Below are 16,246 nucleotides of genomic sequence, written 5' to 3' on the forward strand. Positions count from 1 at the left end.
TTACTATCGTAACCATTTTTCAGTGTACAGCCAGTTCAGCGGCACTGAGCCCATCCACACTGCTGCGCGACCACCAGCAGTACCCATCCACAGAACTCTTTCACGTTCCTGAACTGAAACGGCACCACTCGCCATTCCCCGCCCCCCGCCCCCGGCAGCCACCATTCTTTCTGCTTCTCTAGGAGGCTGGCTGCTCTAGGTAACTCCTAAAAAGTAGAATTATAGAGTATTTGTCCTTTTTTTTTTTAAACTGGCTTCTGTCACCCAGCATTAAGTTCATCCAACGCTGTATCATGTGTCAGAATATGCATCCTTTTTAAGGCTCAATAATATTCCATTATACATATATGTCATATTTTGTTTATCCGTTCATCTATCCATGGACAGTGAGGCTGCTTCCATTTCTTGGCTATTATGAACAATGCTGTTATGAACATGTGGTACCAATATCTCTTCACGCCCCCATTTTCAGTGCTTTAGTGTATACACTCAAAAGTCAACTTGCCAGACCATACATATATGTATTTTGAAAAATCACCATTCTTCTCTCACAAGGTCTACATAATTTTACGTTACCAGCAACAGTGCACGGAGGTCCCAATTTCTCTACAACCTCACCAATACCTGTTATACTGGTTTCCTGACCAGAGCCATCTTTTTCTTTAAATTCTAGTACAGATGATTTACAGTATCATGCTAGTTTCAAATGTAGTTAGGAGTCTTCTAATGAGTATGAAGTATTATTTACTGGATTTTTAAAAACATTATTATTTAAAGCTGTATCTACATCAACCAAGAGTGATTAATCATGTGAAATTTAGTGATTCATTTTTTCTTTGGTCTCGAGAAGAAGTCCTACAATCTGTGTTGATTAATATTGCTACAGTGTCACTAAGAACATTTCAGAGAGTGCACCCACATGGGCTTATGAACTGAAAACTGAAAAGGCTTGTGAATAAGGTTGTAAACATAGTGTACAGCATTTCAACATCTGTAGCAGTGTTAAGTTCTGGAATCCCTGGATGTAACAGTATTTGCTTTGATCAAGCTCAGAAAGGGTCACCCAGAGGCTTCTTACAACACTAGGGAGTCAGGCCTGCTTGGAGACTGGGCAGTGTCCTCTGGATACAACTGATGCAACTCTGGGAGTGAAAGACTCAGCCAGCACCAGGTAATATAAGTAATAATTAAAAGTATTAAAGGCTGTATTAATAAGATCAACCAGACAAAAAACTTTATCTCAAATAGTGTGTATTAGACCTGTAACACCATACAGCTTCAATTAAAGATTTCAGTGTCTGGATTTTACTCTAATTATAATTTGCAGTTTTCTCTCTCGAGCACAATAGTCTGAGAAGATATTATGTATTACCTATACAGGTCCCAGATTTTGGCTTTGTAAGAAAAAATAGATCCTCATGTAGACCCTGGTACAGTCTCAACTGGTGGTGATACTATGTAGAGAAACTATAATTATTAAATAACCTCTAAATAAAGACATGTATTTATTATTTTAATGCTTTAGGTAACCTGATTTTTTAAAGCCAATTAAGAATACCAGAAAATGTAACCTAAGTCATATCTGAAATAAACAAGTATCTTAAAACAAGTTGACTGTTAAACCTTCACTACTAAACTAACAGGTCTCTATCTTTTAAATATTTTCTGAATTCCAGAAAGAATTATAAAACATATCAACATGTTATGATGAAAATTTTCAGTTTCATTTTTGTATTATATCATATTTAGATGCTTTAACACCTTTATAAGGAATTTTTAGATAATTTTAATCTATTCCCAGTGGTTATTAACACACAAAACAAAGAAAATCCAGTTAGTTTTAGTAATATATAAGTTTTAGTGTAAATTTCCTGGGTCTGAATTTTGCACACACATTTAGGTTATATATTTGGTGGCCTGTATAACTAACAGATAAAAACAAGGAGTGACTTTTGAGAGCAGTTATTTGGAGAACAGCAGTCAACAAGTATCCTAAGTATGGGATATGGTTTTGTTAAAGTTACAACTTATCAAGATTCTAAAGTGTCCTAAACACAGATGAACTATTTAAGACCTGAAACACTGACAAGGCACAGGTACAGAGTACTTTACTTTTAAGTACTTTTTATTTAGTCTATGAAGGTCATTTTAATCTCAATGAAGTTTCTTCTAAAGAAAAATTATTTAAAACTCTAGTTGTATATTTTAGTTTGGTGTATTTAGCACAGATCACACAAAATTATTAAACACAGTTGCTACCTTTAAAAGCTAATCTAAATTGTTACTTGTCTTACCTGCCAGTTAAAATAGAGTTGATCTATTTTTTTATGACCCTCAGGCTAAAAACGGTTTTAACATTTTTAAGAGTAAAATAAGGCACCTGACACGGCTAACAAATCCTAAAATATTGAATTAAACTATGAATCAAAGTTTTAAAAGTAACTGTCTCTTTTATTCTCCAAGTAACAGCAATTTACATTACAGACACACACACGCACACACAGCCTCCTTTACCCTAATTTGTAGGGTGTCTGATCTAAGTACAGGCTTCTTTCCTTCTCACCCTCTGGTCACCGAAACCACAGGCTCCCTCCTCTGCTGCACAAAGCTGTTCCCCAGCAGGACCACATTCCCAGGTTTTCTTTTACGTGGGCATGGTCACAGGGCTGTTCTCCCTATGGGATGTTATTAGCATCAGTGATGTGAGTCGCTTCAAGTCAGGGCACTTAAGAAACAGTTATGCTTTCTCCATATTCTCTTCCTCTGGCTGAATGATGAGGGAGTAGAGTCCCTAAAGAAAGCCAAGCCAGCCATAACTGCCCACTGCAGGCAATGCGTTTCTCATGTTGAGCCATGGAGATGTTTATTATATTACAGTTACTTAAGAAAAACAATGCAATATCAACATACACATCATATGTTTGCTGCCTTTCACATTTAGCTAACTTCTACTTAATGTGGAAGTTCTCCCAATCCTAAAACAAAACAAAACAACCCTTTGAAAACAGACTGTTTATATTGCTGAAAGCAGTCTGTCTGTTTTACCCATCAGTCTTTATCTTGACAACTGGCTACTGCTGCTCTTTTTTCCCATTTACTGTATGCACAGATGACTTTTCATTTAAAACCTCACTATAACTACATTTCAAATGAGTCGAAACTTAAAGCCACTCCTGCTTCATACATGTAACTCAAGTGCTAATTCAGCACTGAGACACGAGCTCATTCCATTCAGTGACTCTGTTACAGGGCAGAAATGAGTAAGCTGACCGAAAGAGCCCCTCTTCACTTCTTCATTGTATATAAAGGCCAACAAAACATGAGAAGGAGAATAAATTTCGCTTAACCTTGACACACTGCAGGATCTCCAAAACTAGAACTTTCCAAAACAACAGAACCTAGACAACTCCAAATTCTGCATCTTGACACCATCACAGATTCAAAAGCATGTCAGTTATGCCACAACACATGCTTCTGTAACACGGAGTCTTTCACACGTGACCGGCACAGCGGGAGCGACAGCGGCGCAATGGGGCAACAGTGCTGGTTTCTAAGTCATCCTTCCCAGCATGCTCACGTCTCAAAGCTATCAAGGACAAGATTTTTCACAAATAATAAAGACTCAGCGGGGGGACTGGTGTGGGCGGGAGGAACCGGTGAGATTCTTACCAAAGCACCTTCCTTTAGTACAAGCGGTGGAGGCTGATTTAGCATCTTCCGTATCTGTTGCACTTGGCACTGCCTGGTGATGTTGTGGGCACACGTGAAGGCTAAACCCTGGACCAGCGGCTTTATTTTGGTGAAAACTGGCCTCCAATAGAAGCTAATACCTACAAGAATCTACAGATCAAAGAAGGAAAAACATGTCCCAGGATAAAAGAAGGTCTTGAACCATCTGGATATGAAGCTGTGCACAAACGTCCCCAGTGCTACAATGCTTATATTTTTATTTGGATTGTCATTGTTTTTGTTAGTGCTCTGGTTATAAAGTCACATGGTTTTAAGCAGTCTAGCCTTAATCTTATTTTTCACACAGTCCCGTAAGCTTTACTGTTTGATCTGACAGAAGGAGAGGGTTTTCAGGACTATCACATTATGGTAGATATGACTGTACCACGAACTGAGACAGTAAACTGCAAATGCCAAACAGGCAGAGTGACACATTCCAACCTTACAGGGCCCCATTCAAATTCTTGTAAAACGTCTGATGAATACCATCTTATTTAATCCTAGACCACTATACGTTGAAAACTACCTCAAAATTATGTGGTCCCTACTAAATAATGGAAATAACAAATATGACCCACAAATGGCACAAAGATGTTCCAATTCTCTGTTTTTCCAAATTTATATTATAGTTAGTTGCTTTTAACTTCAGCTGCATTTTGAATTTGCAAATTAGAGCAATAAGTCCTTAATGTAGCTTCTCTTTTCTTCCAATCCCAAAATATGCCATTACCCACTAGGTTTAAGCAAAACCACTTGAGACTGCTTAAATTTTGAATATATAACTAATTTATTGGAAGGCATAACCAGCTTTGATGAAAACTGCCTTACAGAAGGCAAAATGACAGTATCCTGAACATACAAGGCTATGTATAACTACTATTTAGTTCACTACTCAAAAGCTGTATTCCTTAAAACCAAGCAAAATGACAGGCTTGGAGTTCTCTTCATTTTCATCCAGAATCCCAGAGAACACAACCAGTGAACGCTGCGCTTGCCCCGACATCCCGTGTCCCTCTCTGCCAGCTACTGGCCCTCTTGGGGTTTCTGGTCCTGAACGTCCCAGTTACCAGGAGCTTGGGCTTTCTCACCGCTACCACAGCACCTTTCGAGATGGAGCTCAAAGGGAAGTTACTTTGGTGCGTGTAGATTTTAGGGGCCCTGCTGATCCCTGTACTCGTATCTTACCAGCAGGGAACAGCACAGTTAAAGACTGCACAACCCCTTCCTGACCCTCCTCGAGGCACTCCTGCCTGCGAATCCATCACACCAAACGTTAGGTCATTTTTCTTCTCTGCTCCCTTCATTCCTGTCTCTAATGACACCTACGTAACACCTATTAGGATACTTCTCCCCTTTCATTCACCACTTTCTTTTTAGGAAGCCTACCCTTGGCACCAATTTCAACAAATATAACATTTCTGAAAATCTGAGACATGAAATTCACTCTGGATTGAATATCAATTTTCCCAGCATAATAAAATGCCTCTAACCTGGCACTTCTGGAGCACCAACAGTGATCATTCGTCCTAATAATGACCTTGAAGTACTTCAAACTTCCAAAGAAGCTTCTGAATCAAAAGAAAATTCAATTCTATGCTGTACAGTTTTAATGTGAAATGCTTTGACAGTATTCTCAATTTTAAGTATAACTGGTATGCCACAGCATATGGGAGATATACCCACTGGATTAATATACATGCTCACCAACCATTCCAGCTTAGAGTAAGGTATGCCTACTAGAGATTGCTTAAATACTGGTTGCATTGAAATCATCATCAGAGCTTTGTTTATTCATTTCACCCCTCCATATATCTGATACACCTAGTGCTCAAGTTTATAAGAAAAAACAACTTCCAACTGATTCTAATGCAAACTCCTTCTCTTTGAGAACTACTGCTGTAAATATTGATAGAAATCTGCGTATGCGAAAGTGAAAGTGGCTCAGTGGTGTCCGGCTCTTTGCGACCTCATGGACTACACAGCCCATGGAATTCTCCAGGCCAGAATACTGGAGTGGGTAACCTTTTCCTTCTCCAGGGGATCTTCCCAACCCAAGGATCGAACCCAGGTCTCCTGCACAGCAGGCGGATTCTTTACCAGCTGAGCACAAGGGAAGCCCAGAAATCAGCCTACAGATATGTGATTTTCATCCCTGCACTGCTTGGGGAACATTTTGAAAACACAGGCTTTTTAAATATATAGATTCCAAGGCCCATCCCAGACCTACTAGGTCATAACCTCTTACGGCAAAACCCAAATATCTGACTCTCCAGGTGATCCTGACACAAAGTCAAGGTCTGAAAACAACTGCTTTATAACCTTAAGAAAAGAGCTACTACTCCTGGTGTTTATAACAGGTAGACAGAGAATCTACATATGGGTATATCTTCTCAGGAGTTTAACACTTAGATTAGAAATCAGAGGTCTCCAAGAACCTCAGCATGGACATCCAGAGACCCCAGTAGTTCAAGAATATCATTCCATTCCTCTACTTTCAATAAGCCAGAACAACAAAGCCTCAAAGTAAAACAAAGTTTTTAGTGAGAAGAGTCTCCTGATCATTACAAGACAAACAGGATGTAGAAACTGCATATATTTTGCCATCAGTGAGATCTGCTTCAAAACTTTCCTCCACCAGTTACACCAGTGACTTATTAGTTTACTCAATCTCTCTAAACCCATTTCTTCACCTGTAAAATGGGCACAAAAACCGTAACAGAAAGTTAAATGAGACAATATTTATAACCAGGATTTCTACATGCCGTCTCCACTCTCCTTTGAGCCATACACTCTTCCCTGTTCTATATGCTTCCATCAGCCCTCACCGGGGTTACTGCTATTCCAGACAAGAGAGCACACGACACAGACTCCAATTTTGTTCCTCCAAAACTAACATGAAGCATAAACTCTGTCTACTGACAACCAGCTGAAAACCCACCAGTGCCTAGATACACAGCAACTTCAGGATAGAACTGTTTCCTTCCTTACCTCTCAGGTTCTGATTCCAGTACAGCAACAGCTCTCCAACTTTAGAGAGGTCAGAAGGGCTGGGGAGCTTGTTTAAAGTACAAACCCCATCTCCCACCAGCAAAGTCACAATTGAGTCAGGCAAGGACAGCAAAAATACACATTCCCAGGCTTCCCCGGAGGTCCAGCGGTAAAGACTCCAAAATCCCAATGGGGAGGGGGGTGTGGGAAGGGGTTAACGAGTTTGGTCTCTTGTCAGGGACTAGGATCCCACAGGTATCACAATGCAGTCCCCTCCCCCCCAAAAAATTACACATTCCTTGGTCCAACTCCCTAAGGTTCTGATTCTTTAAGCCCTTAATAGACCCACAAATCTGCATTTTAACAAGTCCCAGGCCTATCCTAACACAAGAGGTTCTCTGACCACCCTGAGACACACAGCCAAGGAAAGAGGGCAGACCATGCGTATGTCTGCAAGGGTTTGGGGGCCTAATCCCTGCCAGCTCTGTTTCTCACTGGGCTTTCCAAACCAGGGATTTGGTATCTTCCTCACCTTTGCCATCTTTCTTCATGTGAGCAGTATGTATTTAAGACAGAATGAAAAGGGGGCATACGGGAAAAGAGAAACTTCTTATTTCATGTACCTACGATTCTTTGGGAGCATCTAAGCCAGAGTAAACAGTAACTATCAACTCTTCCTCCCTTCCAAGGGTGCTATGAAGAAAACTGATGTGTTCACTTTTCTGTGAACTGAATATTCAAATCTCTTCCTGGAAATGAGTTGATGAACATACAATCCACACTCTGTAAATTCATGACCAAGATAAAACAGAAATAGCTTCCTCACAACTAAAAAGAAAAACAACCAAAATACTGCATTCAAAACAAAAGTTACTTTAAAAACCACTTGCTCAATATTTCATGATGAAACCAATATACATAAAGGACACATTTTGTTAGCAATATGCAAAATTTTACCTTTAGGATACTGTCGTTTTGCTTTAAAGTATATTAAAATAATGCAGTATACCAAGATCAACAGATTTACCCACATTAGACATGCAGAAAATAAAAATTTAAGGTTGAATTTTATGTACAAATGTATTACTGTCATAATAATATTCACTGAATCCCTCAAGCGAATCTCATCTTTTTCCCAAGTTCAACTTAAAGTACCTATACCTTAATCTAATAAAATACAAAACACAAAAAGATTCACTTAGAATCATTTCCAAAAATCGCTTACAACTAACAAAAAAAACAAAAAAAAAATTTTTTTTTTTTTTAACAAACACTAACTTTTCAAAGTTAGAGAATACATATCAAACAATAAATTGTGGTAGGTGACTTTAAGATTCTTCTCAATTAGAAATCAATCTTGGTAATCAATTCAGAAAAACTTCAAAAATGTATGTTAGACATATACATCACTTTAGCTAAACCTAACAGTAAAAATATGTTAAACAGAAGATTATAAAAGGACACTTTAATTTTAGCTGAAATTGCAAATTCCACAAAAGCTGCTAATAAACCAGGAAAACAAGTATCGGCTATAAATTTTAACCTTAGCCAGCAATATATTAATATATATAATACTTCTATAGGTAGCAAAGTGATTACAAGTAATGAAAAATTTTTAATTAACTCAAAATAAATGATACTACTTCAAAGTATTTCCTGGGAAATCCACACTTTAAAATATTTCAATTGTTCAAACTAGGGTCTGAAATTTCTTGTTTAAAACTTCAGAGTGCTAATACCTATAGCATAATGGAGTCCAAAATGGAGGGACCTGAAAAATCAATGAATTTAACTCTTTATTTGATTAACATGAGGAAACTGAGTCCAGAGTTTTTTTGGTAACTTGCAGAATGATAGACCTGATTCCTTAACTCTAATGTTCCCTTTATATTATCGCTATGTCCTGTGGAATTTTTTTTTCCCTTCTTCTTTTTTGAGTATCTCCAACAGGGATAAATAGTGGATTGTCTTTAGGCAAAAATCAAGTCAGTGAACTTTCTAAATGAGGCAACATTTTCATGAGTTTTTGAAAGAAATGAATGCTTTCAGAGCCAAATAAGAAATTCTGAATTTCTGAGTAGAAGAAACAAGGTACAGAGAGTATCACAAGGAGTAAACTAAAGTTTTAACCACAATGGTGTCTGCAGAAAGCACACTGTAAATCAAACCAGCCCATGGCGAAAACAGCAACAACGGACACATTTTCTTTCTTTTTGCATCCCACCTAATTTTTGCAATGGCTTCCCAGGTGGCTCAGTGGTAAAGAACCCGCCTGCCAAGGCAGGAGACACACAGAGATGGGTTCAATCCCTAGGTCAGGATGACCCCCTGGAGGAGGAACTGGCGAGTCCACTCCGGTATTTACTCTGGCCTGGAAAATCCCAGGGACAGAGGAGCCTGGTGGGCTACAGTGCATGGGTCACAAACAGTCGGACATGACTGAGGGATTGAGCGTGCAAACATAATCATTTCAGTCCTCCAGAATCTATCCATTGCATAACCCTAACTAACTGACCTTATGGAAGCTTGCAAAATCAAAGCAAATGATGTTAAAAGGCAGAAATGAACTGCCCATGATATATAACACGTGCCTACTAGGTTTCAGGCAGTATGAATTTGGTGTTTTGTTTCTGGATCATTCTGAAAATACTGTCCTTCCTTCATTACTGCTTATAATTTTACTAAAAGTGTGCCATTTTTTCATCGCCTTCCTGTGGAAATTCACCATAGATGGCTAGTTTGTTCTGTTTCTGTTCACTCAAAGACAAGAAATAATCTTCTCTCCTAATACTCTCCTTCAGGTACATAGCTCTTTGTCCAAATATAACTCCTTCACTCTCACAACTAATCATGTATTTCTATGATTTTTCAAATGGCGAGAGGAGGAAAACAATAACAAGATGGGACTGTCTTTGTTAAATCTGTCCCTTTTTTCTTGATGGTATCAAAGCTTCTTGCCCACTGAAAGATTATAAATTATCCTACATTTTCTTTTAGTGCTTTTACAATTTAATATTTCATATTTTTACTTTTAATTCTTTTAGAATTTTTGTTTATGTAAAGCAGAGAGCAATTTCCCCCCAACTAGGTAGTCAATTGACTATCACTTGCTAAATAATCTTTTTCTCCTTTCACTGATTAGAAATGCCACCTTCACTATCTACTAAATTCCCACAAACCTGTCAATTTCTTTTTATTCTGCTTCAACACCTATTTGCTTTATTCCTCTGCCAGTGGCACATTGATCTAATTATTGACACTTTATAGTACATTCACTTTTTGACAGAGGAACATTTTTCTTTTTCAAGATTTTTTTTTACTATATACATGCATCATTTTCTCAGATCAATTTTTCTCGGGTTTCCCATCCAAAAAAAAAAAAACCCACTGAGTTTCTTTTGAACAGGAATTCCATTAAATATATATACACAAAAATGAGGGGAAAAGATTCTTATAATATTGAGATTCCCATCCAGTAATACACAGATACTATACAAAGCCCCCCTACACACACACAGACATAGACACAAACGCAATCTTTTATGACTAGTAAAATACTGACTAGTATTCTGGTCCCATATAAATGGTTTTCCTTGTTTGTAAAATAATATTTCCATTCCTAAATCACAACACTTTAGAGCTACAGGGACATCAGAGACCCCTTAGTCCAACACCTCTTGTAACCCCAGTCATATTTACCTCAAGTCTACTTAGGAGAATCATTTCAAAATTAATTTCCCTTTAACATGCAACACAATCATAAAAGTGCTATTTGAATCACATTAAAAGGCAAAGAAGTGGGCCACAATACTAAAGAATGCCTTGAGTTTAGGATCGCTTTAGAGTGAGATCCATACTTGGGGTCAAAGAAAAAAACCCTGAGTATGATAAGTGCATACACTTGAGACAATCCCAAGCACTGTGTTGACACACTCATGTTTCCAAGGTTGAAGTTGTTTTGTGATGGTATTGTCCAGGAACCAAGTTTCACAGTATCAAAGCATTCCATTCCCAATTGTTCCAATATATTAAGAACACAAATCCAATAACAATCTCCAAATGGAATAAACCTGAAACCCAATTCTAAAAGTGCTTCTCAAGCCTGGCTGACCATCTGATTACCTGTGGAACTTCTAAAAACAAGACTGCTTGGGTCTCACCTTGGGATTCTTCCTCAGCAGGTCCAGCAATGCTCAGGCATTTTATTTTATTTTTATGTTGTAGCAGGTTCTATTCTCAGCCTGAATTAAGAACCGCTAAGAGTCGGACACAACTGAGTGACTTCACTTTCACGCGTTGGAGAAGGAAATGGCAACCTACTCCAGTGTTCTTGCCTGGAGAATCCCAGGGATGGGGGAGCCTGGTGGGCTGCCGTCTATGGGGTCGCACAGAGTCCGACACAACTGAAGCAACTTAGCAGCAGCAGCAGCATTCTAAAATATTCAACAAGAACAAACTTCCACAATTTTCCAAGTATCCCTACAGTGGGGGGGTAAGGGGGAGTGGATAATTTATAGAAGCATCTTCACCAATATTTACTGCTGATTACAGAGAGCTATGTCCCTATGTTATATCACAGTCTTGAAGCGAAAAGAAAGCTAAAATAAAGCTTTAGATTGTTCACAGGTTGATGACCCCATTATGGTAGGTGAACCATTTTTTCCTTTTTTTTGTCCCTTGAAGGCAACCCTTTACTTCACCTCATCTCCCAAGGTAAAGAACAGCTGATGTTCACTTTTGAAGTGGCAGAAAGAATTAATATTTTAAGAAAAATCTTTAAAACATACCCATAAAAATAAGTACATAAAAAGAAAAATTAATGACTGGGTTGCAACATCATGACATTCCATGACACTTTAGTCAAAGAAACTGTGCTCCTTGACTGCAGTCAACTACCAGCACACCAAGCACTCTCTGAAAGCAGCACAAAAGCAAAGAAAGGCTGATACACTGAAGGAAAAAACTTAACACACAAAAATGCAATATGCAAACCTGTTCCTAAGCTGTAACCTTCCAAGAAAATGATCTCACTTTCTAATAACAACACACTGTACTAAACTGTGAAGCCTGGTATAACTCCTGTTCCTGCTATGAGTGACTCACAGACCTGCTATCCCTGGGAAAAACACCTGAAAAATAGAGCACAAAACGCTAGACAGAAAATTTCACGTTAAGTAATTCGTGATGGGAAAGCATGCATTAAACAGACTTTAATCACAAGGTGCATGAAACAAGTCATCCTACAGGTAACTATCCTTCCATGCTCCAACTTTGGCCCAACCAAAAACATTTTTTGGCAGTCTAGGGAGTCATCTGATGAAAGAGATATCAAGTGTTTTCCATCTTTCCATCTTGACAGGAAAGGCAACATGCATAGAAATTCACCACTTTACTGTCAAAAGAAACTAATATTTCTTAAATAAGCACTTTAAGCTTATTTAAGCACTTATGTGTTGGTCCAAGCAAGAGTCAAATAATTTTACATTAAAAAAAAAAGCAAGTGAAGAGACAAGTTTCATGGTTTAATGCAATCAGTTTTGACAACCTCACCAACATCTTTTCCTGGGAATGTAGCCCAAATCAAATTCTTAGATCTTAACCTTTAAGTCACATGACCATATGAAGTACATAAAATTTAAGTAGCAAACATGACTCAGAGAACATGTAACTGTAACCCAAAAGATCTGCAGAAAAGCTGAGATGATGTATGTTTACAAACAATGACAAGCTTGCCAAGAGATTAAAAGCTAAAAAATAAACACCTTTCTCCAGAGCTTTTACTTATGAATGATTTCCATGCAAGCCACGTGCCTAGCATGTGTTAAAGAAAGACCCTGCTCCTGGAGCATTTCAAGCAAAACAAGAAAAAAGAGAAAAATCCTTCCTCAGTTAAGTATTCCAATTGAAATATAGTATTAATACATTAGAATAAATAACTTAGCTGAATTAGCATGTCTTTTAGTATCAACTTTATAAAACATTCAGATATATATCCTAATCTTGAAAAAAGAACAAAAAAACTCAGACATAGTAAATCACAGATACCTTTCAAAAAAAGGTCAACAACCTGAACTTTTACCCTGCCAAATACAATTAAGGTTTAGGTAAATGGGCCGGGTTGGGGGGATTATTCTGCCTAAAAAATTTGTAAAACATAACTCCAGCCTTAGTATGTCCCAAAAGCTTAGTACTAAGAAATACCTAGGATGGATTACATTAGAAACAATCTTCTCAGGAATCTGAACCTGACACCAAGGTTTTGATTGCCCACATCTGCATGTCTAAGACCTGGAGAGAGAGGTAACAAGCCTACTTGTTAATTACATGCTGCTAAACTTTACTATTTCAAAACCCTCTCCCTATACTTTTTGTCTCTCTTACCTTCATTCCTTTGCGTGTCACCAACCTGCAAGAACCAAAAATAGTATCCCCCATATCAAACATACTCTTCGATTCAGTACAGATTGGGATGTTTTCAGAGCTAGACTTCCAATTTAAAACATACTTCAAAATTTTCCTTGACGCCCGAATTTGGCTCATAATAGCTAAAAGTTAATCCCCTCCCCCCCCCTCAATTTTCCCCCCTCTTCCTATAAACCTATCAGCAGGAAACAAATTATCTGCAGACAAGGCTGGGGGGAAAGGTTGCTTGTTCAACCTAGGAACACAAGACTAGGAAAACCATTCACAAGATCAGGAAAACTCCAATCCTGAATTTGCATGTAAATTCTGCAAGACAAAAGTCTCACACTGTCTTTCGTGATTCGACTTAATTCAATTCCATGCTTTCTGAAACGTTTGTATTTAAAATTCTGAATAACGACCTAGACAATTCAAAAGACAACGTACTTTATTTCAATTAACCTAGGTACATCTAAGTAAACTGAAAAATCTGAGCACCTAAAATCTCCTCCTAGGCATAGGTGCCTGAGCAATCTAGGCAAAATGTCTTCTCACAGAAGCAATGTACCTGAAGAGCTTCCTATAATTTCTCTTCAGAAAGGTTTTTTTCTCTTGCAAACACTCTCATCCACAACTCAGTGTTTCCAAAATACACTCAAACTGATTTAAGTTGGAGGACGCAGATTTACCAAGGTTTTTATAAGATCATTTCCTTAGTTTAACCAGTTAACGCTGTCAAAAAAAAAGGGGGGGCGGGGGTGGGATCTGCAAGTGGTTTTTGAAGGATTTACCTGGCACACGGGAAATGTACAAGAGGGGAAAAGTCCCCAAAGCCAAGCTTGGGTCTTGTGTAAACATAAATCACCTGCGTACTGCCCTGGCTACCAAAAACAACATTCCACCAGAATGTGTATCCAGGTGGCTAAGTGATTTTCTGGAAGTGAGAATTAAAAACGTTCACACCCATCACATACTATGCAATTTTACCTGTTACTAAGAAAAGGGCACGTCTAATTCAGCCAAAAAACAAAAAAAAGTCATTTTTCCTTCAAGGAGAGCAGCAGTTTGTAGTCATTTGCAAGGGACGGGATTGCAGGAAAAGAGGAGGGGGCGTGGAATGGAGGGGGACCAAAAGAAGAGCCAGCCAGGGGGTTTGCACAGGGCCCCCACACAGGCCACTGCGGAGAGAAGACGGGGAAAAGAGGGGAGGATGTCTCACCGGGGGACAAAACCGAGTGCAAACTGGCTGGAAAAAGGAAGGTTCCCCCCAGGAGGCGAGCTGGGGTGCAGATAAAAAGCGCTAGCGGCTGGTTACCTTGGGACACAAGGCAAAGGGACCCCGGGAATATGAGAGGTCTACGGAGATAAGAGGCGAGAGAAAGGGCGAGGCAGGGTCTCCGCTAAGTGCGAACCAAGGATGGAGACAAACAGCCGGACTTGGGCCTCCCTGGGCCAAAAGGCGTGGCCAGGGATCCAGACCGAACGATGGTCTTCTTGAGACGCCAGGGAAAGTGCGCGGCAAAGCCCTCCTGAAAGACCCCCGGGCCAAGGCCCGTCCGAGGAGCCCACCTGCGGGGCACCTAAGGGGCAGAGCGCACTCTGGAGGGCTCGGCCTCGCCCGCGGGGCCCTCTGCAGGGCTGGCTGGCCAGGCCCCCGCCCCCACCCCCGCAGTGCTCTTACCTCCACACCTGCCCCATCTGCAGCAGGTGGATGACCGACTGCCAGATCCACACGGAGAGGCGGCAGAGGCGCTGCGCCCCCGGCGTGGCCGAGGGCCCCGCGCCGTGGCCGTAGCCGGCCCCCATCATGGGGGGGCCCCGGCTGCTGAGCCCCTCCACGGCGCCCAGCCCGCCGCCCGTGTAGTCCTGCACGAACCAGCGGAAGCTCAGGCTCTGCACCAGCAGCGACGGCACCAGCACGAAGGAAAGGGTCAGCCCGAAGTAGCCGTAGTCCCCCTTGCGGTAGTAGTCGAGGGCCAGCCACAGGTCGGTGCCCACGTCCCCGAAGAAGACCAGTAGCGCCAGCACGATCCACAGGCAGTCGAGCCACGGCCGCTCCACCTGCGGCGGCTGCGGCCGCTCGGCCGAGGGCGTCGGGGGTTGGCGACCGGCGGCCGCGGGCGGCTGCAGCGGCTGGTCCCCCCCGTCGGCGGCGGCGGCGCTGCGGCGCGGCTTCTTGCCCAGGAGGGAGCGCAGGCAGGCGGAGCGGCAGCCCCAGTAGCACGAGGAGGTGTTGCAGCAGTGGCAGATGTGCAGCGAGCTGCTCTCGCCGGGCTCGCTGCCGTCGCCGCCGCCGCCGCAGCCGCCTCCCCCGGGCTCCCCGTCCTCCTCGCCGCCGCTGCCCACCGCCTCGTCCAGGTTGTGCAGCTGGGCGAAGCCCACCCCCACGCCACCGCCATCGGATTTCGCCGCCATCTTGACTCTCTTCCCAGCTCCGGAGGTTGGGGGGGAGGGACGGGTTGGGGGGGGTAAGAAGGCAGGGAACGGGGAGGGGGGGGGAACGAATGGAGAGGAAGGGGGGCGGGGAGGAAGCGGGGGAGCAAACGAACGAGGGGGGAGTGGGCCAGGGAACCCCCTCCGCTTCCGGGTAGTTGGCGTCACTTCCGGGCGAGCCCCCCAATCGCACGGCGCCCGCAGCTCCCCAGCCCTACCCTCCCGGCCAAGATGGCCGCCCTCCTGTGCCTCAGCTGCTTGGCGGGGGACCGGGGGGTTCACCCCGCCAGGGCTCCCCTTCCCCTCTTCCGTTGACCCCGAAACCCATCAGGTTGACCCCTCGGCGTTTCTGAATCCCGCTGGGCCGAGTAAGGCGGTCCAAAGTGATCCCTGGAGGGGGCAGTGCCAGACGTTTTGGGGTCCCCTTCCTCAGCGTCGCAGCTCTCAGCTTTCCTCCTGGAGAAACGCCCCCTAACACCCTCCCGGCTGCTGGCGGAGGGGCGGGACCTCTGAGGGAAGGGGCGGAGCTAGTGCAAAGCAGGTGATTACGTGTCACTTCCGGGAGATGGGATGACCTCATTGTGTAGTTAGACAACCCACCCCCCGTCAAAATGGCTGTGTCTCACCTCTTTGGCTGTTCCCCCCCCCCACCTTTTTGATGTTTTTCTTTTAAATTTATCTCCTGCTCTTCTCT

The 16,246-nt window shown here is 41.9% G+C and overlaps 1 protein-coding gene across 5 annotated transcripts in view; it reads right to left on the reverse strand.

The window, feature by feature from the left end:
* The window catches only part of LOC108636534 (XK-related protein 6-like), a 97,808-nt gene extending 82,230 nt beyond the window's left edge, over window positions 1–15,578 (reverse strand). For all 5 annotated transcript variants that reach the window (XM_018051845.1, XM_018051846.1, XM_018051843.1 and 2 more), the window contains exon 1: window positions 14,801–15,578. In XM_018051845.1, the coding sequence (XP_017907334.1) occupies window positions 14,801–15,534 (734 nt within the window). In that variant the 5' untranslated portion in view covers window positions 15,535–15,578. The remainder of the gene's footprint in view (window positions 1–14,800) is intronic.

Source organism: Capra hircus, chromosome 8 (genome assembly GCF_001704415.2).
Source record: "Capra hircus breed San Clemente chromosome 8, ASM170441v1, whole genome shotgun sequence".
In the NCBI taxonomy this organism is placed as follows: domain Eukaryota; kingdom Metazoa; phylum Chordata; class Mammalia; order Artiodactyla; family Bovidae; genus Capra; species Capra hircus.